General features: G+C 43.2%; 1 protein-coding gene across 1 annotated transcript in view; it reads right to left on the reverse strand.

The window, feature by feature from the left end:
* Positions 1–24,668, reverse strand: part of LOC138765547 (neurofascin-like) — a 216,497-nt gene that overhangs the window by 25,660 nt on the left and 166,169 nt on the right. The window contains exons 23-35 of the mRNA XM_069942578.1: positions 22,691–22,895; positions 21,129–21,251; positions 19,737–19,913; positions 18,287–18,401; positions 17,556–17,783; positions 14,761–14,818; positions 10,909–11,047; positions 10,242–10,250; positions 8,725–8,865; positions 7,360–7,438; positions 3,963–4,096; positions 1,535–1,651; positions 363–632 (exon numbers count right to left, since the gene is read on the reverse strand). Of these exons, the coding sequence (XP_069798679.1) occupies positions 363–632; positions 1,535–1,651; positions 3,963–4,096; positions 7,360–7,438; positions 8,725–8,865; positions 10,242–10,250; positions 10,909–11,047; positions 14,761–14,818; positions 17,556–17,783; positions 18,287–18,401; positions 19,737–19,913; positions 21,129–21,251; positions 22,691–22,895 (1,795 nt within the window). The remainder of the gene's footprint in view (positions 1–362; positions 633–1,534; positions 1,652–3,962; positions 4,097–7,359; positions 7,439–8,724; positions 8,866–10,241; positions 10,251–10,908; positions 11,048–14,760; positions 14,819–17,555; positions 17,784–18,286; positions 18,402–19,736; positions 19,914–21,128; positions 21,252–22,690; positions 22,896–24,668) is intronic.

Below are 24,668 nucleotides of genomic sequence, written 5' to 3' on the forward strand. Positions count from 1 at the left end.
GCTGGTCACTATTACTGACCATCTGTTAGAGGCCACACTAGGAATGAATGGGCCAGTGGGGGAGGGAGGGAGGTGGGGGTCACATTACAATGTTGTCCAAGGTAATGGACCCAGAATGAAGGCTGTGGTCCAAGTGCTCAGCGTACACATATTTTGCAGTATCTATCTAGCTTTGCCATCATTCAAGGTCTAGCATTTCCCTTTCCCTTCATTCTTCGCTCAAGATCTCTGAAGTACTCGGTGTCCCCTCCACTCTTCGCTCAATGATCTCTGAAGTACTCGGTGTCCCCTCCACTGATAATACTTTCTTTCAGTTCCAATCCCATACCAGCAGGCTTTCTATGTACACTCCTAATGCTCACCTTCCTCACTGCCCACTCCTTGAAGGGGAGGCTCAGTAACTCCACCACCTGCAGCGGAACTGGGACCCAGGACTGTGTGACCCCATGTCGTATTGAACGCCCCGTCCAGAACATTGGCCCCATGCATACAGAGCATACAGCAGTGCTTACTGTAAATGTATTCAATTGTAAACTCGGCCATTTCACTTGGGAAGGTGTGATTCCACGTGATATTGACGGAGTTATTGTCTGCTGATGTGGTAAGGTTAAATATCCTACCAGGAGCTTCCACTAAACAGGCATCAGAGAGAGAGCGTTAGTAGGAAGGGAGTAGAGAGAGGTCAGGTTTTCCAACCGGCAATGCAACAATTGTCCAGTCACTGATAGGTTTACACCCAAACTTATACACACTTCTTGATGGATTATATTATCCGGAATCCACAGTTATATTTTACAGAGGGGGTGACCAACAAAACCTGGCATGGGAATAGTTAAACAAGAAAGTTTGCAGATGCTGGGGTCAAGAGCCACGCACAAACATGCAGAACGCTCAGGCCCAAAACATTGGCTACCTTTTACTTCTTATGGATGCTGAATGATCTGCTGCATTTCTCTGGCATGGTGACACACATAGTCCCTACCAAGATTATGGCATCTCAGGACACTTGCTTCTTCCTTGTCAATGTCCAACTCAAGCAAAGAGCAGCTCAGTGCTCTCAGCCCATTCTACTTGTGCTGTTTCTCTGTCCAATTTGTTCCCCTTCTCTGCTCTTCTACACAGCTTTGCAATGTTTTTTTTTTCTTTTCCCTTTTGGGAAAATTAATTTAGAATCTGGTCCCATTCACTCTTCAGACAAGGCCTGTCAGCCCACAAAACCTTGCTAAATTTAATCCCCCCTCCGGTTATTTTGCCAATTACCTTTAACTTGCTTCCTGGCTAGCATCACACCTACCTGAGAAAAGCTCATCCCCCCTTTCTCAGAGCCCAACATTAAATTTCAACACTGCCATGTAATCTTCACTCTGCCATCTCCCCTTGTCTCTCCACAGACACATTGACACATCAAGAGGCAGTTGATGCTGTCGTCTGGAGCAGAAAATAAACTCAGCTGATCCGGCCACATCTGCGGAAGGAAAGCGATGGGTCAAGACCCTGCATCAGGATCAAAGGTCCTGCTGCAGGGTCTCCACACTGCCCATCCTGCCCGGCATGCTGAGTTCTTCGAGGAGCTTGATTTTTGGCCAGTAAATCGCATGAGTACCCTGCTCACTGCCTTGATCTCCTGCCAGCATGTGCTCTGCGGGGCTGGCTGCAATTTAAAAGATTCATGCCAACGCAAGTGGTCACTTGGGCCGAGATTGTGGCAATGGTTAACAGTCGCTGGAGGTAGAAAACCTTCTTCCTCTTCACATAGAGAACATAGAACATCACAGCACAGGAACCATGATGTCCATGCTGAACATGGCGCTCAAATTAAACTAAAACTCTGCTCCTTGCATGTGATACATAACCTTCCATTAGCTGCAGATTCATGTGTCTATCTGAAAACCTCTAAAACACTACTATTGCATCTCCTTCCATCACCACTCTTAGACACCCACCAATGTTTTTTGCATTGAATTTCAGGCAGTTTTCTACATAACATTTTATCATTCATCCAAAGGCTCTGGCAAAGCCAGCATTAAATAACCATGGCTGATGTCCCCTGAATTAAGGAGACAGTGTAGTGTGAACCACACTTGCTGTGGGTCCAGAGTCAAGTGAAATCAGACCAGGAATGGACAGCAGATATCCCTCGCTGCAAGACATTGGTAATGTAGATGGAGCAACAGGCAATCTGCTGGAGGAACTTAGCGGGGTGAGCCTCACCAGTGGGAGAGAGAAAAAAAAAGGTCCATGTTTCAGGCCGGAGCTTTTCATCAAGACACAAAAACCTGAAACGTCGACTGTTTGTTTACTCCCACAGATGCTGCGTTCCTCCAGTGTATTGTTTGTTGCTCCAGATTCCAGCAACTCGATGGGTTTTTAAACAACCATTCAATAAGTTCATAATTGTCTTTTACAGATATTTTTGACAGTTTTAAATTCATTAGTGTACCCAGGTGCCATGATGGATAAGAACTCATTTCTCTGGATCGTGGTCCAGAACCTCAACTTTCAATCCAGTAACCACATTAAATATTTTACCACCTCACCTCATAACAAAATCCATATGTCCATATTTCAAGATTGCATTTTTTTTTAAAAAGGAAAGAGGCCTGGCTTTTTCTGATGCCAGGGTCTGCTGTCAGTTCTCTGCTGCACAGGTGTGCCTGTATAGAATTCCTTAACCAAGACAAAGGACAGACCCAACGTTGACACATATACTTTAACTCTTCACCATCCTCTTCGGTGTCTGAGTGCACAGTTAGCATCAGACCCAACTCAAGCTTGAGGAACACACTGTGGCTCCCAGACTTAACATTCACTTCTGACTTTAGGAAATCTCTCATTCTGTCTGCTGTGGTGAACTGCTGAACTGTTCTATTCCTGATTTCCTGGCTCCACCCCGTGCTGTGACTGTACCTGCAGCCCCTCCCTCGTTTGACCTTGTATAAAGCCTCTATCACTCTCACCCTTCTCCAGAAAGCCTGAGTCACAGCACAGTATATCCACTGTGAATAAAAGCCTATAGATCAATGACTCAGACTCAGCCTTCAAGTTATTTACTGTGCGTCACCTGCATCAGAACTGACCATTTCCACCAGTCATCCAGCTCGAATTTTGGCTTAGCTTTTCTCCCTCCATTCACATAATCTGCTGGGCACGTCCCACAGCCCCACTACTAATAACGCTCAACATGGACAGAGAACACTAATCAATGTCTAATTGCCCTAAATAACACATCTGCCTTTGTCCTATCCATTCCTGCCTCCAATACAACTTCACTGCAACTTAAATGTAACCTTTTAAACCACTCTCCGGCTCTGATGATTTGTTAAAACCATTTCTCTTCCTGCTGGTGGTCTCTGACCTAAGACCATAAGACCTCGGAGCAGATATAGGCTATTCAGTCCATCAGGTCTGACCTGCCATTTTCTCCTTCAGCCCCACTGCCCAGCCTTCTCCCCATAATCAAGAACCTATGAGTCTCTGTTTTAAATACATTCAATGACCTACCTCCACAACCGCCTGTCGCACAAAATTCCAGAGATTTACCACTCACGGGCTGAAGAAATTCCTACTTATCTCTGTTCTGAGTGGACGAGCTTCACTTGAAGTTGTGGGCTCTTGCCCTAGACTAGTGGTTCTCAACCTTTCTTTCCACTCACACGCCAGGGGCGCTTTCCCCGGGGGGGGTCTGGTTTCATCCCACCCAATTGACTTTGTAATTGTAGTGTAATTGGGCGGCATGAGCTTGTGGGCCAAAAGGACCTGTTACCATGCTGTATGTCTAAATTAAAAATTAAACTTTTAAATGACCACCTTAAGTAATCACTTACTAACCACAAGCAACGACGACATCCTATGCCATCAGTGCTCTGTGATTAGTAAGGGATTACTTAAGGTGGTATGTGTGCGGGAGAAAAAAAAAACAGTTGAGAACCACTGTCCCAGATTCTCCCACCATTGGAAACAACCTGCTGAGCGTTTCCAGAAATTTCTGTTTTTATTTCTGATTTCCAGCATTTTCTTGATTTTCATGAACGGGGTCTGGGTACAATGGACTGAATAGAACACTTGTGCACTTACAGATTCTAAGGCTGACACTGAGCTAGCACAACAATGTTCGACTAAATCACCCCAATCAATACCTAGTAAAAGTGCTGATTGTTTTATTTCTTGGCATCAGAGTTATTGTTAAACATTGGTAATATATTTAAATAGGAAAGGAGTACTGGTAAGTCACAGCTGGAATATAATAACATGAGGAAACCACATTCAGTGTTAGTTGTGGGGAAGAGGGAGTTGAGGGAGTCAAGTTCAAAATACAGGGCAAAGCCACAAAACCCAAGCCCACTTCTTTCCCCTGGTTCAATGCTGTTATTTTCCCTACTTTCAACAAAGGGAACATAGTTGGCCACACTCATCACAATGTCACTGAGCACTGGTAATGATGATGGTCTGAGCAAGAACACTTTTCAATATTCCCTTTGTAGGAATATGGTCACGACAGCCAGAAAAAAAATTAGAGGGCAGCCAGAGGTTCCGGTAGCTCAGAGGTTAGAGCAATTGGTCTTGTAAATGAGGGGTCATGAGTTTGTTCTTTGCCGAGGCCTCATTTCTGTGAGGGGTGTTGGAGAAAGTAGCGACTCTCTGTCTTCCTTAACGGTAGACAAAGTTAAAGAATTTGATGTATGTTACCATAATGGAACCTTTACCTTTATGGAATCCTCCCTCTGTACCGCAGAAGCTATGGTGTGAGGGAAATGGCCCCACTGGGAGATGTATTGCAGGTGGAGGATGAAGCACGAAGACACTGTGATGGTAGTCAATCCACAGAATTGCTGGAGGAACTCAGGAGGTCTTGCAGCATCCATAGTAGGTAAAGATATATAAGTGACATTGCAGACCTGAGCCCTTCTTCAAGGTATGAGTAACAAACAGACAGGCACCTAAATTTAAAAAACTGGAAAGAAGGAAACAAAGAGCAGGGAAAGAAGCACAGTCCAACTGACTAAAGGTGCTAATTGGACAAGCACAGGAGGACAGGAGAGGAGAGGAAAGGTGAGAAATGATCATGGGAGAGGATGGCTCTGTGAATACAGAGCTGGAGGAAAGAAGAGAGAAGGAAGAGGACAGAGAGAGAGATAGAAGTAGAGGAAAGGAGATGGGGTTGGTAATGGAAAATGGAGAAATCAATGTTAATGCCATCTGGATGGAGGGTGCCCAGATGGAATATGAGATGTTGTTCCTCTAATTTGCGGGTGGTCTCAGTCTGGCAGTGCTCGAGATCATGGACATACATGTCGGTGCAAGTAATTGAAGTGGATTGATACTGGGATTGTCCATCCCCACTACTGCATCACTTGTTTTAGAGGAGACTTCCATCAAAATAGCAGGCAAGCTTCATGCCACCACCATGCTAGTTCATAGGAGATGAAGTCTATCTTTGGCTATGGAGCTTTTCTCTACCCTCTGCACCGATTCAATGTCCCCTTCACTAACAGCATCCCCTTTGTTTCCATCATCTGTATGGGTTATTTGCTGACCGTCATTCACTCATTACCGCTGGATATATTGCCAAATAATTCTATTGAGCAGGCTGTATTATATTAATTACAGATGTGAGAGGTCAGGTGAAGACAGAGGCTGAATTGTTGTAAAAGCCACCTGCTGACAAACATTTCCTATTACATTAATGGGGAAACATTCGGTGTCAGGAAGGACTGAGAACTGAATATGAGGAGCAAATCCAAAGGAAATATAATATGGTCAGGTCCTACAGCCTACCTATCTAATTAAAATTTAGACATACAGCAAGGTAACAGGCCCTTCTGACCCATAAGCCCATGCTGCCCAATTACACCCAATTGACTTACAACCCCGGTACGTTTTGGAGGGTAGGAGGAAATTCGAATGCCCGGAGGAAATCCACGCAGACACGGGAGAACGTACATACTCCTTACAGTCAGTGCCGGATTCAAATCCCCTACGCTGGCGCTGTACATCATTGCGCGAACCATGCCGCCCAAACAAATCTAATACGTTTAGAATTGGACGTCTTGTTAGCTTTTCACACTGTTAATTCCCACCAATAGTGATGAGCGTGTAAAGGTAGCACATACAGTACACCCTCCCACTCCTCAATTTCCATTTTCCCAGCTGAATGACCTAGTGGAAGTAAAACCAATCTCCAAATCTACTTCCCACGCTTCTCAAATTCGCTGCATATGTTGTCATTAAATTGTAAGAGTTGACAGTAAATCAATGTAGTGAAGTAAAAATGCTTCCATTTATATTAATAACACTGATCTTCTTTGAAATCTTGCCATGAGAATACACTGTGGACTGAATATACAAAGAGAAATGTCATTAAAATGTAACATTGGCATACTACTACCAATCTAGCATGTTTGCAATTGGATATCCTATTAGCTTTTTTTCCACATTATTAACTCCCATTACTATTTGTAAGAAAATGGGATGTCTCATCAAAAAGCTATCATCTCTGGCAGTGCAGCACTTGATCAGTACTGCCCTGGAGTGGAAACATTTACTTTATGTTTTTGGCTCTGGAGTGGAGCATTCTCTTTCAGGTCAAGAGAATGGTGTTCCAGCAGGCTCAAGCTTAAATGTTGGGACAGGATGATTTAATTAAAATGTAGACCTACTCTAAATCACATGCCAGGTCCAATTTGTCTCTCGTCTTGCCTAGGGACTATATATGGCCTTAACGTCTCACAGAAACTGCCTCCAAGCTTTAAAATAAGATTGTGTTTATTTCAGTCAAAATGGCGTAATGTCCTCTACTGATGACATGTCTTGGACCTGAGGCTTTAACCCTCTTTTTCTTTTCTTTTTAAAATACTTTTATTGTTCAACATATAAGCTCACAGACAGAGGTTTAGAAAAGAAAGCACATATCCAATCATTTGCATGCATGTAAGAACACAAAAAAATAGATGAAACGAAGTTGAGAATTCCTTAATAAACAAGAAACAATCATTTGAATTGATCTGTAAAACCAAGTTAAACCTGTTTGCTGAGTTCAGCCAAATTAAAAAAAGCAAAAAAAAAAGAAAAATGGGGGAAAAAAAGAGATCTTATCAACTCTCTCCTTCTAATCAACGTTTCCTTAAATAATAAATAAAAATGAAAATGGGGATCCAGTGGTGACTCCCAGACATCAGACAGTGAATCTCCCGAACATACAATAATTCTTAATTCTTCCATTTCTAATAAAATTCTGAGAATGGGCCCCACAACTTCAAAAATTGAAACTTTCTACCTTTAACATTATATTTAATTTTCTCCAAACTTCAATAGGTCATTTAATCATATAACCACTGTGTATGTGTAGGGAAGGAATCTTACCATTTCAATAAAATTGCTCGTCTGGCTATCAATGTGGTAAAAGCGAAAACTTTTTCCTGAGATGCAGACATTGGTTTATCTGAATCACAAGAAAAACCAAACAGAGCAATTAATGGGCAAGGTTCTAAATTAATCTTAATAAAGTTTGGAAAATGTCTTTCCAGAATCTCTCTAAATTTGGGCACTCCCAAAACACAAGGATTAGAGAAGCCTCAAAAACGTTACATTTCTCGCATAGTGGATCAATATCTGCATAAAAACGAGATAATTTAAGTTTGGACATATAAGTTCTGTGGACCACCTTAAGTTGTAATAAGCAATGCCTTGCACAAAATGAGGAATCATTAATAACACTAAAGTTTATAAAGAATAATCCGAGGGCTGAAACTCCCTATCCTTCCTCAATCCACCTGGAGTAGCAATGCAGGCTTCTGGGCCACAAGTATTATGGCCACTCTTAAAAGCAAATCCCAAGCTAGTAAATCAAGGCCAGGGAACATAGTTTTCAAATCCTTTAAGGGGCATCAGAGATAAAGATCAGTAAATGCCTTCCAATTTTCCTGTGAAGTCAAAACAAAAAAATGTTGGAGAAACTCAGCAGGTCTTGCAGCATTTATTGGAGGTAAAGTGATAGTACCCTTGTTTCAGGTTTGAAGAAGGGCTCAGGCCTGAAATGTTGGTAATATCGCTTTACCTCCTATGGACGCTGCGAGACTGACCGAGTTCCTCCAACAGTTCTGTGCTTGACTACAATCACAGCATCTGCAGACTTTCGTGTTTCACTCTACCTTCATGCAAAGCTATCACCCTGGTTTGCAGTAAATGAGAATGACCACTGCAATTTATTTTTAACCATATTCTCTTAACACAATGGATCACTTTCACCTCATGGATTGCAGTCTTTCAAGAGGGGCTTTTCACAACAATGCGGAACCAGTTTTTGTAGAGATACCCACAATACAAGGAAAGAGGTTTTCAAAAATCACATGCCTATCTCCATCATGTGATGCTAGATTTCCAAACTTGGGCCGTGCGGGTGTGAGCTGTACAATATTACCGATGGGTGCTCAAACACTGGAGGTACTGACAGCACAGAGAGACCATCACTGTGGTGTCACATGAAAACCTCTCTAAATGCACCACACTCCCCATCGAGAACCTTTTCCATTGACACTCCACTGCCAGCTTTACATCTTGTTTCCACATTTTTATTTATATTTTAAATCAATCACGGGGGCCATCTGAAACCAGAAGCGGGGCTTGATCATTGCCAAATCAATCTGCCAGGACTGGTGGCAGTAACTCAGTGACCGTTTACGCTCATCATGGACACAAAGCTTGAAAGTACCAGCAAAGATTGGATACCATATACACGGGTGCCTGTGACGGCTGGCTGGGCCAACTCGGTGGTGATGGTGGTCGGGGGCGCAACGCTGGTGGTAGTGGTGTCGGCAGTGGTGCTGGATTCAGCAGGAGTAGGTGGGACGGGAACAAATCTTGAGATGACTAAGAGGAAGGAAAAAGAGACACAACACAATTGAACCACCTATAACTTGGTTGGATTGAAAATGACACATCCTTCCTGCCCTGGGATGGACTGATGGCTCCTCATAACTTATATAACTTGTGAAGAGAAATTTTAAGAAAGAAAGACAGGCATTCCCATCATGCTTTGGACATCTTTAATGATGTTTATTCATAACATTAACTTTTAATTTAGAGGTGCAGCATGATAACAGGCCTGAGCTCAAATATACCCAGGTAACCAATTAACCTACTAATCCTGTATGCCTTTCAAATGTGGAAGGGAACTGAAACATCTGGAGGAAACCCCCACTGATACGGGGAGGACGCACAAACACCTTACGGACTGCGCCGGATTCAAACACGGGTTTCTGGAGCTGTAATAGCGTTGTGCTAACCACTACACTAAATGTGCCGGCTATTGTTTAGAACTGCCGTTTCCTTTAGGATGGACAGGACAGTAGGAACAATTCCATGTTCAAGGTGGTGCCGAGGGATCTTGTACCCAGCTGAGAGGCAGAAGGGCGTCTCTAACGCGGGTCTAATTGAAAATGCCTCTAGCAGTTTGGCACAGCCGCAGCATTGCACTAGAAGATGGAGCTGGACTTTTTTTGACAGAAATATCTGGAGTGGCTCATAAGGCCATGAATTCAGAGGCAGGAATGCTGTACACTGAGACGTGGCAGGAATCTTACCAAGGAAGTGGTAGAGAGACCTGACAATAATTACCCAGCTAAGAGAATCCAAAGAATGAAGGAAAACAAACTGAGGAGTTGAAGTCATGGGCAGAATTAATTGCTGTAACTGAGGGTATCTGGGTCAGGATACAAATTTAAATCTGGAGAGAGGAAGATTTTCCAAGAGCTAAAGGAAGTGATGAACAGAGATGGAGCAGTTGTATTCATTGGAGACCAACTTCCTCTAATGTTGTGCCTGAGTAACCCTGTGGCACCTGGTTTTGTTGGCTCTGTTAATGAACCGGGCTCGTTGGTTCTTTCACTGAGGTGTGTGCTGTGTCCCTGATATTCATTCAATGTTTCTTTGTGGGTGTCAAGTTATTTTCTTTGCAGAATAAAATGAGGCTATTGCAGCTGGATGTCATGGATCAGCAACCACAGAAGGCCCTCTTCAGGGTGGGGATAACAGCTCTGGTCTGGTCCCATGGAGACATTCTGGCGGTCATTGGCCCATATATTTCTTCCCCATGGCTGACTGGAAAGGTCATGGACTCTGTTCATCTAGAGTTCTGAAAGACTCATCTGATGAACAAGTAATCAGTTATATCTTATGGGAGATAAATGGAAATGTTGAAAGAAAATCCCACTTTTTTAAACCACCCTGAAGATTTTCCCCCAGACCTGGAGTTACTAGAATGATACAAGGAATGAAAGGGTTAGCATATGAGGAATGTTTGTCAGCTCCTGGACAGTATCCGTTGGAGTACCAAAGGATGACGGGGACCTCATGGAGACATTTTAAACGCTGAAAGGTCTGCATGTGGCAAGGATGTTTCCCATGGTATAGAATTATAGGACAAGAGGGCATGACTTCAGGATAAAAGGGTTTCAATTTGAAACAGAAATGCGGAAAAATATTTTAGGTCTGAGGGTCATGAGTCTGTGAAACTTGTTGCCACAGGTGGCTGTGGAACATGATTGTTGGGTGCATTTAAGGCAGAGATCAATAGGTATTTGATTGGTCAGGGAATCAAGGATTATGGGGAGAAAGTCAGGGAGTAGGGCTGAGTGAGAGGATAGATCTACTTGTGTCTAAATTGGCGGGACAGACTCGACGGGCCAACAATCTAATTCTGCTCTAATATCTTGTGATCTTGCGAGTTAATCTTTGATTTGTGGCAGATACCATGGCAACAATGGAGAATGGCGATCTTACTAGACATTACTGAGAGGAGATTGGATGCTGGCCTCTGTGGCCAAACTGTCAGGAAAAAAGACCTTACAAAATGTGGAAATCAGAAGTGGGAAGACCCAGGCAGCAAAAGCCATTGTGGTAGTCCTGAGTCACCCAGCAAAAGCTCCGTCAGCGTGTGAGGCACACTCACAGCTCGCCCACTGGTCTTGACCCACGTTAAGAGGTTTCGGGGGAACAGGATGTCATCCAACCTGATTACTGGCTGTCCAGAGCCATCACTGCATCTCCACAACTGCACACAAAAGGGAGATTTATCATCATAGAGCACAAGTTTTGATTAAAGGGACATCATCCATTCTAAGGCTCCACACAGGCTGAATTAATATAATTTTTAACACAACATATTCTTTCAGCTATTTGTTATTTTGTCCCCTTTGCAAGTACATATCACTTACAAAATATGTTAAGATTTAATATTCTACATTGTACTTTTTAGACAAAGCAAAATGATCAATTCTAGGACTTTTTAAATATTTTTGTATATGCCAATTAAATCTTTAAAAAATGCCTAATGCCTTCTGTTAGAGGCTAAAATGGATGCCTGCTATTGTGGCTTTTCAAAAGGATGGCCAGTCCCTTTAATTGGCAACATTTAAAAAAATTCCTTTTACAACTTGGTTCCTTTTTTAAAAATATAAACAGAAGTACATGAGTCACCCTGCAATGAGTCCCGAACATGCTGATGGTGGACATATATGAATGAGGGGAGAAGCAGGGAGAGGGTGCAGTGACTGTTTCCTTGCAAAAGCTCTTTGTAAATCATATTCCATTGCTAAGCACTGCCATGCTCTTGCACAAAGCTCCAACATGCCCTTCACTTGCATTTCATCTCGTTGGTATTGGATAGTGCATTTCTGGGAAGACTTCAGAGTCTATGTCTTCATGCATACTTCCACACTCCACACGCTCGCACGTACACACACATGCCAAACGTTTTGTAAGCCAGACTAAAGAGCTGTTTCTAGTTTCTCAGCACGGGGGCAAGTAATTCAAATACTGTGGGGTTTTTTTCTTGTTGAGTTATTCACATACTTTTACAAGATTGCAATAACATAATTTACATCTAAATAGACACGTAGCCCAGTTTGGTTTCACCAATGGCCATGTTTCCACTGAAAAAACTTAATTTTATGGAACTGCAATTTTACCATGTTTTGTCAGTATGCTCTAGTACCTTAGAAACATAAACATTCATGAGAGTTAGACAAATGGTCAGGGCAACTGCAGAGTCAATGCTTGGGTAGTCATTTCAGATTTTCATTTCCACTTCCACACGGTTCGTACTGCGACATCTGTCCTGTTATGCATGCAATTGAGATTAGGATTCTCGCTTCAGTTACGCACACAATCAATACGGGAACTCTGAATGTCATTATACACCCAGTCAGTGTTGGGCATTAAGGGCCGTTATACTCCCAGTCAATACTGGGAAATGCACTGCTGTAACACAATTAGCATTGGGATATTCAGTCAAATTCTGCATCCAGTAAAAACTCACACTGGGACATTAGGTGTCATACACCCCATCAATACTGTTGTTCAACCATTCACCACTGGGAGATTCAGTGCTGTTACACACCTGCCAATACTGTTATACAGTCACCACTCTGCTAATACTGGCCAATTACTGTGATTGCCAATTAAAGGGAGAGGTGGAAAGGCAATTCTTTACACAGAGAGTAGTAGATGCTTAGAACGTGCTGCCAGAAGAGTTGGTGGAAGCAGATATGATCGCAACATTTGAGAGGCATTTAGGCAGGCACTGAACAGGCAGGGAATGGAGGGGTGCAGACGAGCAGCTCACGGTGCTTCAATGTGATAATGGTGAGGATTATTTGTCTAATCTCATTCGCATAAAGTAATGTAAAAGGAATGAGCAGTCAGAATGGAACTGGTTGCAGTGACCCCACTCCTGCCTAATATTTCAGCATCTGCTCCTATATCTAAGGGGCTTTTCGTGGGTCTGATTGGGGGAATGATGGAATGGCGGAGTTGACTTGATGAGCTGAATGGCCAACTTCTGCTCCTGTATCCTACGGTCTTACTTGTCGCTGATTAGTTAACAAGGGTCTAAGAAAGCAGATTATTTTGATGACACTTCTGCATCTTAGAGCTGGTAAAACCTGCAATTTTTTTTAATGATGCAGCTTGGTACAAGGCCCTTCAGGCCAATTAAATCTGTGCCGCCCAATTACACCCAATAACCTACCAATCCCCTAGGTTTTTGGTGGGTGGGATGAAACTGAAGCACCCATATAAAACCCATGCAGGTCACGGGGAGAACAGACAAACATTTTACTCATAGCACTAGAGTTGAACCTGTATCGGTGATGCTGTAATAGTGGTTCGCTAACCGTGCTGCTGTAACAAACTGCTAAAATACAGTAGCATAACAGCGGTCAGTCAGAAGGTTTCAAATGACCAGCTCAGCAGGTGAGTGAGTCAGTAAAACCAAAGAGCAAAGACTGACCAGAGCCATGGAGTATTTGACGGGAATCCAGTTCCAACCCATGATCCCAGCATTTTGTTTGCTAGCAAATGTTGCATTTCATAATTTAGCCTTTGAATTGTTGTTTCTGAAATATATTTTCTAATCTATATAAGTATACAAATTAATAAATTTTAAAGTTAGACATACAGCATGGTAATAGGCCATTTTGGCCCACGAGCCAAAATTACACCCAATTAACCTACGATCACAGGTACATTTTGAACGGTGGGAGGAAACTGGAGACCCAGGGGAAAACCCACACAGACATGGGGAGAACGTACAAGCTCGTCACAGACAGCATGGGATTTCAACCCCATTCCCGATTGCTGTCACTGTGATGGCATTGCGCTAAACTCCCACTCCTCCTTATTCAAGCTCATGAATGTTAAAAATATTCAGACCTGAAATTTGGTGATCAAATGACATGGAAAAAGTTACAGATGCATAGGCAGGATGGGCCAAGCGGAGGCCTCGGTCAGGGTTTATTGCAGGGTGTTCTTTTGTGTTAGAACCCCATGCAAAATGTGGAAGTAAGGGGGAGAGAGAGCCCGTACACTCCCACTGAACTTGATTCTTGAAAGAAAATAAAAACCCACAAGTGATGGAAATCTAAAATAAAAACATAAACGTGCTGGAATCACTCATCAGATTAGCCAGCAGTTCAGATGAAAAATTTTTGACTTGAAAAATTAATGCTACAACCACAAATATTCCCAGATCTGCTCATGGTTTCCAGATCTTCCTGTTAACCTGTGACTGCTTGACATTGATAACTGTTAGCTTAGTGGCAGATGCCCTTTTCCTATTATAATATTCCTTAATCTGATTTGTATACACACAAGTGCACATCACACTCTCTCTCACACACACACACACACACACACACACACACACACACACACACACACACACACACAGACACACACACACACACGTACACAAGCACACACACACAGACACACACAGACACACACACAGACACACATGCACGCAAGCGCACACACACATACACACACACGTACACAAGCACACACACACAGACACACACGCAAGCACACACACACAGACACACACAGACACACACGCATGCATGCACACACACGCGCGCACGCACACACGCGCACGCACACAGACGCACGCGCGCACGCACACAGACGCACGCACGCACGCACGCACGCGCACACACACACACACACACACACACACACACACACGCACGCACGCACGCACGCACGCACGCACGCACACGCACGCACGCACGCACGCACGCACACACGCACACACGCACACACATGCACAAATTCAGTAATATTTTTCTTCTGGGCATTTTTATAACCAAGAATTTTAGGATATGGACATCCCAAAATACTCCTTGTCTACTAAGAAAGAAATCCAACCAGAAAATGTCCACAGTTCCCAACCACTCCATTCCTTGCAGACCTATTATCACTGACCTTCATGAAACGCAAGTGTGCTGAGAATAGCAAGTCACCACTGCATGAAAATGTTGATCTGCTCATAAATGCAGGTGTACATAAGAAATGTTGTGTTGATGTACATTCAGAGCAGAAAAGGTGGGTTGAATTCTGTGCACACACTATTTCTGCAATGACACAGTTAGTGTGGCCAAGATATAATATATACTGTGCAAAAAAACCCCTTGGAATTTACTCTAGAGTCCTGCTGCATAGCACTCCATGCATAGGATATCGAACCCCCTCTTTCAAATGTGCTACTCTAAAGATCCCACACAAAATTCGTAAGATATCAATGTACTGACTCCAAAGAAAATTGCAAACAGTATATATTATAGAAGAATAACAGATACTCAGAAGTGAGTTTAAGGCTCTAATCTAATCACCGTCCTCAGATAACATTTACAAAACACAACTGAGCTTTGCTTGTGGTGACTTCCCCTTTTCGATTAGAGCATTTGACCCACTTTTATTCCAGTAACTGCTTCTCCAATATTCAACACAATGGTTTATTTCCCATGAGCATGCCCTCTTTTCTCCCAGCCCACTCTTCCCCCCCTCCCCACCCTTTACCTCCTTCTGTTATTGCAACCTCAGCGGTAGGGGTGACTTCAGAGAGAAAGGCAAAGAGGAAGAAAAAAGGCCATGTTAAAAAAAAATACAGTTTCATACAGTTATAGATTTAAGATTGAATTGCTATTTCACATGAGCCTAATATTACCTTCCTTGACTGTGGCAGACCCTGACATTATATGGCAGAACACATTGTTTTTTCCAATGATTAACTGTAAGCATTCAATCTACAGGCTTGCAGGCATTATTCAAGAATTTTTGGTCCTTCGGTATTATAGGCGTGCCAACAATTCACATTGTAAACAGAAAAAAAAAATCATGCATAGTGCAGCAGGTTACATTTGAATCATAATGGCATAAAGTATACCTGCTTATCCAGATAATGATTAGGTTCTATCCCGTGGCAAACAATCCACATCTTTTGATTAAGTTCTAGCCTACAGTTCACCCTTCAATATCTGTAATTCCATGAACAACTATAAACGTAGAAACTAATCTTTAATTCATTCCATGGTGTCTGTTATCCTATACTTAAACTACTTTGAATTTCTTCAAAGATTCAAGAATGTGGCTCATACCATAGTATGACTGCATCCTTGTTTATATATACATATATCTTTGGCTTGGCTTCGCTGACGAAGATTTATGGAGGGGTAATGTCAGCTGCAGGCTCGTTTGTGGCTGACAAGTCCGATGCGGGACAGGCAGGCACGGTTGCAGCGGTTGCAGGGGAAAATTGGTGGGTTGGGGTTGGGTGTTGGGTTTTTCCTCCTTTGTCTTTTGTCAGTGAGGTGGGCTCTGCGGTCTTCTTCAAAGGAGGTTGCTGCCCGCTGAACTGTGAGGCGCCAAGATGCACAGTTTGAGGCGAGATCAGCCCACTGGCAGTGGTCAATGTGGCAGACACCAAGAGCTTTCTTTAGGCAGTCCTTGTACCTCTTCTTTGGTGCACCTCTGTCTCAGTGGCCAGTGGAGAGCTCACCATAGAACACGATCTTGGGAAGGCGATGGTCCTCCATTCTGGAGATGTGACCCACCCAGCGCAGTTGGGTCTTCAGCAGCATCCACATATATTTTATCTGCAGCTTAGTTGTTCTGCACCGTCACAAATCCTAGCCAATAAACAGCTCCCAGGACATCCAAAATTATTGAATTAAGTGACCAGAACATATTTCTTTAAAGAGTATTCTTCACAAGTTACACATTGGGAATGTTACACATTGACACCAACAGCACGATACCCCTCTTTTGAGCAACATTCTTGAAATTATATTACTTCAGTTGGTAGCAAACCCCTTGAGCAGGTTCTTCCCTTAACTCATTCCCAATAGTCTTTGCTCAATATAAGAGCTCCTTATTTAGATTGTATCTCCTAGTTCACATCCCCTATTATTCTAGTATAAACCATCTGAATTTAAATAGATTATAACTCTCCTTTTCATAACTCAAGTGAAGATAGCCATTCTTCAATGACCTTTGGAACAAATGGAAAGAATTAATTGGGGAAATGTTGGTGGCAATGGTTGCTAAGAACAAATCAGTGCATTGTTGAGAATCCATAAAGGCTCAGATAAGTTTTGAAGTGGTTTTCAAACTGCCCCCTAAACTCACATTCCACTATGCCATAAGTACTCTGTGATGAGTAAAGGATTGCTTAAGGTGGGATGTGAGTGGGAAGAGAAAGTTGAGAACCACTACTCTAGACCCAATTGTTACTGAAATATTTTGCTTGAGAAAAATTGTCAATGGCCCATTTCCTTTGGAGTTATGAAACATAACTAGTCAATTAGGTGTGGTTTTCAAACTTTTTTCTTTCCACTCACATACCACCTTAAGCAATCCCTTACTAATCATAGAGCACTTATAGCACAGGGATAACGTAAGGGGGAAGTTTGAAAACCACTGGATTAAGGCATATTGAGCTTTGGTACGTTGGAGAATACAGTTCCACTTCCCTTCCTATGCACCGTCTGTTGAAGAGGCTTGGGATCAGACTGGAGGTGACAGGGTGCTCTGGAGTCTCTTTAAAAAAACTAGCTGGTTGACTCCATGGCCTTCCTTATTTTTGATCAGTCGAGAATAACTCTAGTCATTTTCTCTCGACAAAGAATTGGATCCACTATCACCCTGCACTCTCACCACCTCTGTCACTCCTCAGCTCTCCATTTGATCTGCTTTGTCTGAGCAGAAGCACCTCCCCTAACCTCATGATGTGACTCTGCTCTGTCACTATTTGTAACAAAGAATGCAGTAGGAACTCCCTCATGCAATAGTTATGTGGCAGAACCCTGTTGGAATGGCCCACGATATTAGGCCCATTATTTTCTCTATTACTCAGTTGACGTGGCTCACCTTTCTCATTCTTTAGTGCTGTTAGAACTCCCACTGCAGTTAAATATGGAAGCAAGAATACTTGATCTGTCTGGTAAAGTCTAATAGGAACACAATGAAAATTCCATGCGGGAATGAGGATTGGCCAAGCTTTGGTCTGGACCAGAGGCTTCGCAAGGTGTGGGGTCTGCACTCATTCACTGGGACAAGAATGCTTTCACTGCCTGGAAATCCGTGTGCCACACTGATTTTTTTTTTAGTTTGCCAGCAGATTGCTCACTGGCTGTGCCAAGAAGCAAAGGGTATCCTGGCCCCTTCAGGGCTTGAGATAGAATCAGCGTTGGGGGAGTTCCAGGACGTGTTACATTAGTCTCACTGGGGGCCGACACAAGATATGGGAATGTCAGCCCTTTGCTGAGGAAGGTATGGGCCGGTCTAGACTCCTATCTAGTAGGTTCCCAAGATTTGAGGAACATAAACATGCTGGAACACTGAGCAAACAAAGAAAAGCTGGAGGAACTCAACAGGTCATGCAGCATCCATTGGTAGAAATGGTCAGTCAAAGTTTCTGGTCGGGACCCTTTATCCCAAGATTGCCTGGGACTTGAAGTTCAGTGTTTGTATTTTATGGTTTTCTTTGCTGAAGTAGACCATGGTGAAATCCTTTTGGTGTTGAGCTGATGATATCCCACTGGGATAACCTCCTCCTGCCTCTTTGCCTTCCGGCAGAGACAGCAGAGGTCAGGAGATCGAGTGGAGCAATAGGGATGAAATGGTTGCAGTCCCCATCTTCATAGAAATGCTATGATTGTTTGGTTCTTGAACTGCTTTGGGTCCCGATCTGATGAAACATCTCAGAAGCTTGCAATCAGAAGGATGTGATAAATGGTGCCCTGAACCCAGGGCTTTTATAACCCATGGGAATCCATCACCAAACTTACACCACTAGAGGAAGTCAACCAGAGGTTGTCTTTGTTCTGTTTAGTTGAATCACTGAAGTGAAAAATATAACAAATAGACAGCATGTTTTGGCACCATTTGAACCTGTTTAAAAGGGAAAATGTATTAGATCAACAGATTTTGACCTCCAGAATGAAATTGGATACAAGGAAGGATCTAAGAACATTAGGTTATGGGATCATGAAGACCTTCCTATAATTGTATGAAATATTTATCATATTACATTACCTGGAGATGAAGACGGACATAGGGATAACATCTTATGCATGATCTGCAGTGTACATCCACAGAGCATGTCTACCAGGCACCATATACATCATTGAAGAGAAACACATTGGCCGTTTAAGCTGTGAATACATTCTTCCACTCTGTTACCAAGAAGGAGGCACATCTGCCCACTTTGGATATGGCTGATCTCATGTCCAATCAGTTGCACAGAGGTCAGACTGACAGCAGGAACCATTGGCCTTTCAGTTCATATTTGCAATGCTTTCAGAATTTGCATTCTACACACCTCTCACTATCGATAAGAAGGTGTTCTGATAAGAATGTGTCACAACAGAACTTGGGAACTTGGGAGGGGTCATGCACCAAGGCAATAAACCACTGATTCTCAACCTTAATTTTCCCACTCACAAACCCCCATAAGTAACCACTTCCTAACCATAGTGTGACTATGGTATCTTATGCCATAGGTGCTCTGTAGTTAATAACGGATTACTTAAGGTGGTATATAAGTGGGAAAAAAAGGTTGAGAACCACTGCAATAAACTGTGCATAGCCCATTCAAGGTGCATACTTTAAGAATCTAGTGGAGGAGGTGTGGTGAGACGTTGAGTTGACAGGACTGAGGGATTTTTATGTGCCTTCATTGGGAACATCCATTATCTTTCAGTGGCTTCTGTCTCGTGACTCTTGCTGCTTTCCTCAGACATTAGCCCTCTTGCAAACATTGCCTCGGTTTTGTCTTGGCACCGTGTTCCCTCTCATTCCTCACCCAGGACACAAACTGCTACTAATAAGGCCATGTTTGCTTCATACCTGAAAGAAGTGCTGTGTTATCAAAATCCGACTGCTAGGCCCTGCTCTCTTACCTTCGTTTTCATAGATTGGTGAGTCCAACACAATTGGCTCTCCGAGTCCTTGACGGGTCTGAGCAAAGACGTAAAACCTGTACCTGGTACTCGCATCAGCCCGTTCCAACTTGTAACTAGTCGTGTCAGGCGGAAGTCTGGGAATTGTGGAATTACGCCTCGCCCGGGAACCAGTTACTAGAAGTAATAAAATAAGAGGTTAACAGTTCATTTGTTCGAGGATGTTTGGAAATCCATGGTAAAAGATAACCTATTACGATGCCTATAGGTGACTCTTCATTGGCTTCGACTGAGGGACTTTTCACACCATTACTCATTGATGCCCTTTCAGAACTGGAAAAGGAACTCAAATTTCCAGGAAAACTTCTAAAGTTAGATCTAATGAACCAATTTTGGAAATTAATCACAGGAAAAACAGAGAAGCTGCAGCGGCAGCTACATTGCTACTGAAAGAACACACAACCAGACGGGTTGAGCTCAGTGAGCAGAACTGATTTATTGCAGGCTGCCGGGCTGGACTTATACTCCCAGCCTGGACCTGGCTGAGAACAGCGCTGGGGGGCGCTGACGTCACCCAGGCGTCATGTGGTACCCCAGCGCGGGCTTCTGAGCCCTGTGCTGAGAAGAAGCGCCGTTTTGGCTGGATGCCCCACCGCGTGGATTACAAACGGGGCCGGTTTGCCTGTCTAATGGTGTGCCGCCACAAAGCCAAGTTTTGTTTGATGTGATCCCACAGTACAGCCGCTAAGTCTCCTGCCTCTATTAGTTGTTTGACAATGTTCTGTCTGCTGGTTCTCAACTTTCTGATTCAACCATAATTTCTTCCCTTCACTGCTTTTTGTCATTACTGACAACTAATTCAGTGCAGACATAGGCAAAAAACAAGATTTTCACTGCATCTTTAAGAAGAATAAGAAATAACACAATGGCTGTCTGTAATTAGAATTCACACTGTAATTGGCCCAAGGACAGAAGTATTTTAGCAAAACAAGGAACAAAAGTAGAAACTCGGTGTGAAGGCAAGTAAAAGAGATAACTACTCTCACTTTTGACCGTCCTCCCTTCCAACTGCCGTATCGTTTTCTATAGCCCGAAGTTAGTTACACATTACAGACAAAGTACAATGGAATCAGAATAAAGAAGGTTGAGGGACTCTGTTTTTGGAGAAATAATTCTCTTGCTTCTGAGGTACGCCAGCAAAATCTCAAGTGTCCATCATTGTGTGAAAACTGAGCATGACACACGATGAATGTATTTTAATTCCACACTGCAGTTCTCCAGCACTTTTTGCTTATTAAATCTCGATCTGCAGACTTTCTTGTTTAAGTCCTGAGCATTTATTTTGCTTGGTATGCACTTATGAGCAAATTGGACAACTCTCAAGATACTTACATGGATGGTACTTTATTGTGTAGCCTGTGATAATCCCGTTTGGAAACCGTGGGGGAGTCCATAGCAATGTAAGGGTTTCCAAATCCGGTTGCCGGATCCTGAGGGAATCTGGCTTCCCAGGCACTGTGAGAGAAATTGGACAGAAAATTAATGTGATGTGATGGCCAGAGACAGCTCCAAAAAGAGGAATCTTTATTGCCTGTTTCAAACTCTATCAACAAGTTCAAAGTTCAGCCAAATTTAAACCCTTATATTCGCATTACACTGTAAACTGATTACATTTTATGAGAATCGAGACAAATTCTTTGGATCCTTATTCGGAATCGCTTCTGACAGGTAGTCCATGGATTGAAAAAAAATCTCGCTGGGTCAATGATCCATAAATTCCTGCCATTCTTTATACTTCCTACTCAAAGACTAAATAGTAGAAAATGTGCAGTTTTAATCACGTGTGGTTAATTTTTCCAATATCACTGCCTGAGGAATTCTTGCCTGATGTGGATTCTTCTGAAAATAACAAAATTAAAATCAGCCAGGCTCTGCTACTTCTCTAAACAAATACAGTCACCTGGAAACTAGAGTTGAGGAGTACACTTTATTATTCATGGTTAAGTAAGCAAACAACTTGTGGTAAGTGGCCATGAACTGCCAACAGCTACAACCTGCTGAGCAATTTGAACTGCTACATCATTCGCTCCACAGTGCAAGAACAAAGCTAACTGCTGGAGGAAGTCAGCGACTCGAACACCATCTTGGAGGTGGGGTGGGATGGGAGGGTTGGGGGGAGATAGAGGAAAGGAACTGTCGCCATTTCAGATCAAGATCTTGCATCAGGATAGGGGCTTCACAGGACATTGTCAATTTTTCCAGGACTATTAGGAAGTTGCTACACTTTCAAGAATTAAGATGAGCTTTGGGGTGGTATTTATAAATAATGGACTTTTAATGCTGATGTATGCTATCAGATTTGAGAAATGAAAACAACTGAGAGCAGGAAACATTTCTGTCTGTGATAAATTGTTGCTGGATGCTTTCCAAATCTACAACAACATTTCTTTAGAAGACAGATAGGGCAGCCCAGGAACAGGCCCACAATGTCTGCAGTGAACACAAATGCACAAATTAAACTTAACTCCACTGCCTGCATAAGATAAACATCCCGCTATTCCCTGTATTATCACGTCCATCTATAAACCTCTTAAATGTTAGTATCATATCTGCTTCCAGCATCTCAATCCAGCAAGCCTTCCACTCTCTGTATTAAGAAACAACCTTCATTAAACATTCCTCTCTCACCTGAAATGCACATCCTCCAGTATGTGATATTTTTGCTCTGGGAAAAAGATTCCATCTGTCGTTCACATAAACCTCTATCAGGGCTCCTCTCAGCTTTAAAGTAAACAATACGACTTTTCCTTCTAGCTCATACCCACTTTCTGCTGCGCCACTGGTGGGGAGAGAAAGTCTTCACTCCATACACACAATATAAGGAAATTCGGTTGTAACCACAATTAGACAGAGTAGGTGACGTCTGAGCAGAAAATTCTGGATTCACTCCCTACCTCCTTCAGTGGTGTTGATTGCAAACACCTCACTCCAGCCGCTAGCGCCTCTGCCATTGACTGCTGCTACTTGTAGCTTGTACATGCTGTAGGGTTGCAGACCAGACACAATGGCACGTGGGCGCTGCCCAGGGGAGTCCATAACCTTCATGCGTGACCGGTATCGGCCAGACTTCAGCAGACTCCCCTCATTCCAGTACTGAATCTGTGCACAAGAAGAGTCTCAGTCAGATTGCCTGTTCCTTCTGTGATAGGATGGAGATGGCAAGAAGGAAATTTGAAGTAGGTCAATCAATTCCACTCATTAGACACACCAGATCCTAATAAAATACAAGATGGCAATATTGTCTGGGCGTTTCCGTCTCCTTACAATACCTGACACTATATGAAACATGAATAGGATCAACTTCACAATTATTACTGCTTGGAATTATGTCCTAGGGGTAAACATCTAATCAGGACCCTAATAACAATTTCCATTTTCTGCAAAGTTCTCACCGAAGGCAGCACAGGAATGCAGTTCATAAAACCATGACCTCACCCTCCAGAGATCAGAGTTCAATCCTGAGCTGCGGTGCTGTCTGCGCGGAGTTTGTGTGTTCTCCTCGTGACTGCATGGCCTGCCTCCAGGTGTTCCAATTCCCTCTCACATTCCAAAGATTTGTAGGCAGGTAGCTTAATTAGTTATGGTAATGGCCCTTAGTGTGTGGGTAAGTGGTAGAATCCAAAGGGAATCGATAGAATGTGGGGAGAACAGAAAAACTGGGGTTAATGGAAGATTAACAGAGGAAGAAGATCAGAGGACTTTTGTACAAAGTTAAGGGAAGGAAGTTTAGGGAGACATCAAGGGTACACAGACAGTTGTGGGTGCCTGGAATGCCTTGCCAGGGATGGTGGTAGAGGCTGAAACACTGGGGGCATTTAAGAGACTCTTAGACACATGGATGAAAGAAAAATAGAGGATTACAGGGTAGGGAAGGATTAGTACTTTTTTTAAGGAAGGAAAGTATGGGTCAGCACAACTTCAAGGGCAGAAGGGCCTGCACTCTGCTGTATTGTTCCATGTTCTATGCTCTATTAGTGTGGATGGGTGGTCAATGGCCAGCATGGTCTCAGCGACCTGAAGATCCTGTTTCAGTACTGTATCCTTCCACAGTTCCACGATCCAATCTTGTCACATCATCTACTTTGGCATCAGCCCAGACACTCCGATGGGAGAAAGTCACAGACTTCACCGAGTTAAGTCAAACCACAGAAATGTTGGAGGAGCTCAGCCAGTCTTGCAGCAACTAGAGGAGGTTAAGGTAGATTACTAACATTTTGGAGCTAAACGTTACCTCCTATGGACACAGAGAATGCTGAGTTCTTCCAGCATTTCTGTGTTTTGACTACAGTCACAGCGTCTGGGCTACTTTTGTGTTTCACTTCACTGAGTGAACATCATTGATCATGAAGGCTTGAAGGGTACTTTTTTTATTAGCATGTTCAGCCCGGTGGGGACTTGTTGCTGAACCAGATGTGCTCAAGTTCAGTCACAATTTTAGGGTCTGGATCACCCCACCAGCGTAGAGGAGACTCTTCCCCTTCCTTGATCATCCGGACTAGGAACTGTCTCTTCATAACCGTCTTTGCGCCTCTGTTCGGCGGACAGCAACCTCCTTTGAAGAAGACCGCAGAGCCCACCTCACTGACAAAAGGCAAAGGAGGAAAAACCCAACACCCAACCCCAACCAACCAATTTTCCCCTGCAACCGCTGCAACCGTGTCTGCCTGTCCCGCATCGGACTTGTCAGCCACAAACGAGCCTGCAGCTGACATGGACATTTACCCCTCCATAAATCTTCGTCCGCGAAGCCAAGCCAAAGAAAAAATATAGTGTTCAAATACTGAGCAGATGTAGGGTTATTAACAACATCTTAGTCCTTGTAACAGAGATTCTGCCAGACATGGGTCCAGTGCTGATAAAAACCCATACTAT

This window comes from Narcine bancroftii, chromosome 5 (genome assembly GCF_036971445.1).
Source record: "Narcine bancroftii isolate sNarBan1 chromosome 5, sNarBan1.hap1, whole genome shotgun sequence".
Lineage (NCBI taxonomy): Eukaryota > Metazoa > Chordata > Chondrichthyes > Torpediniformes > Narcinidae > Narcine > Narcine bancroftii.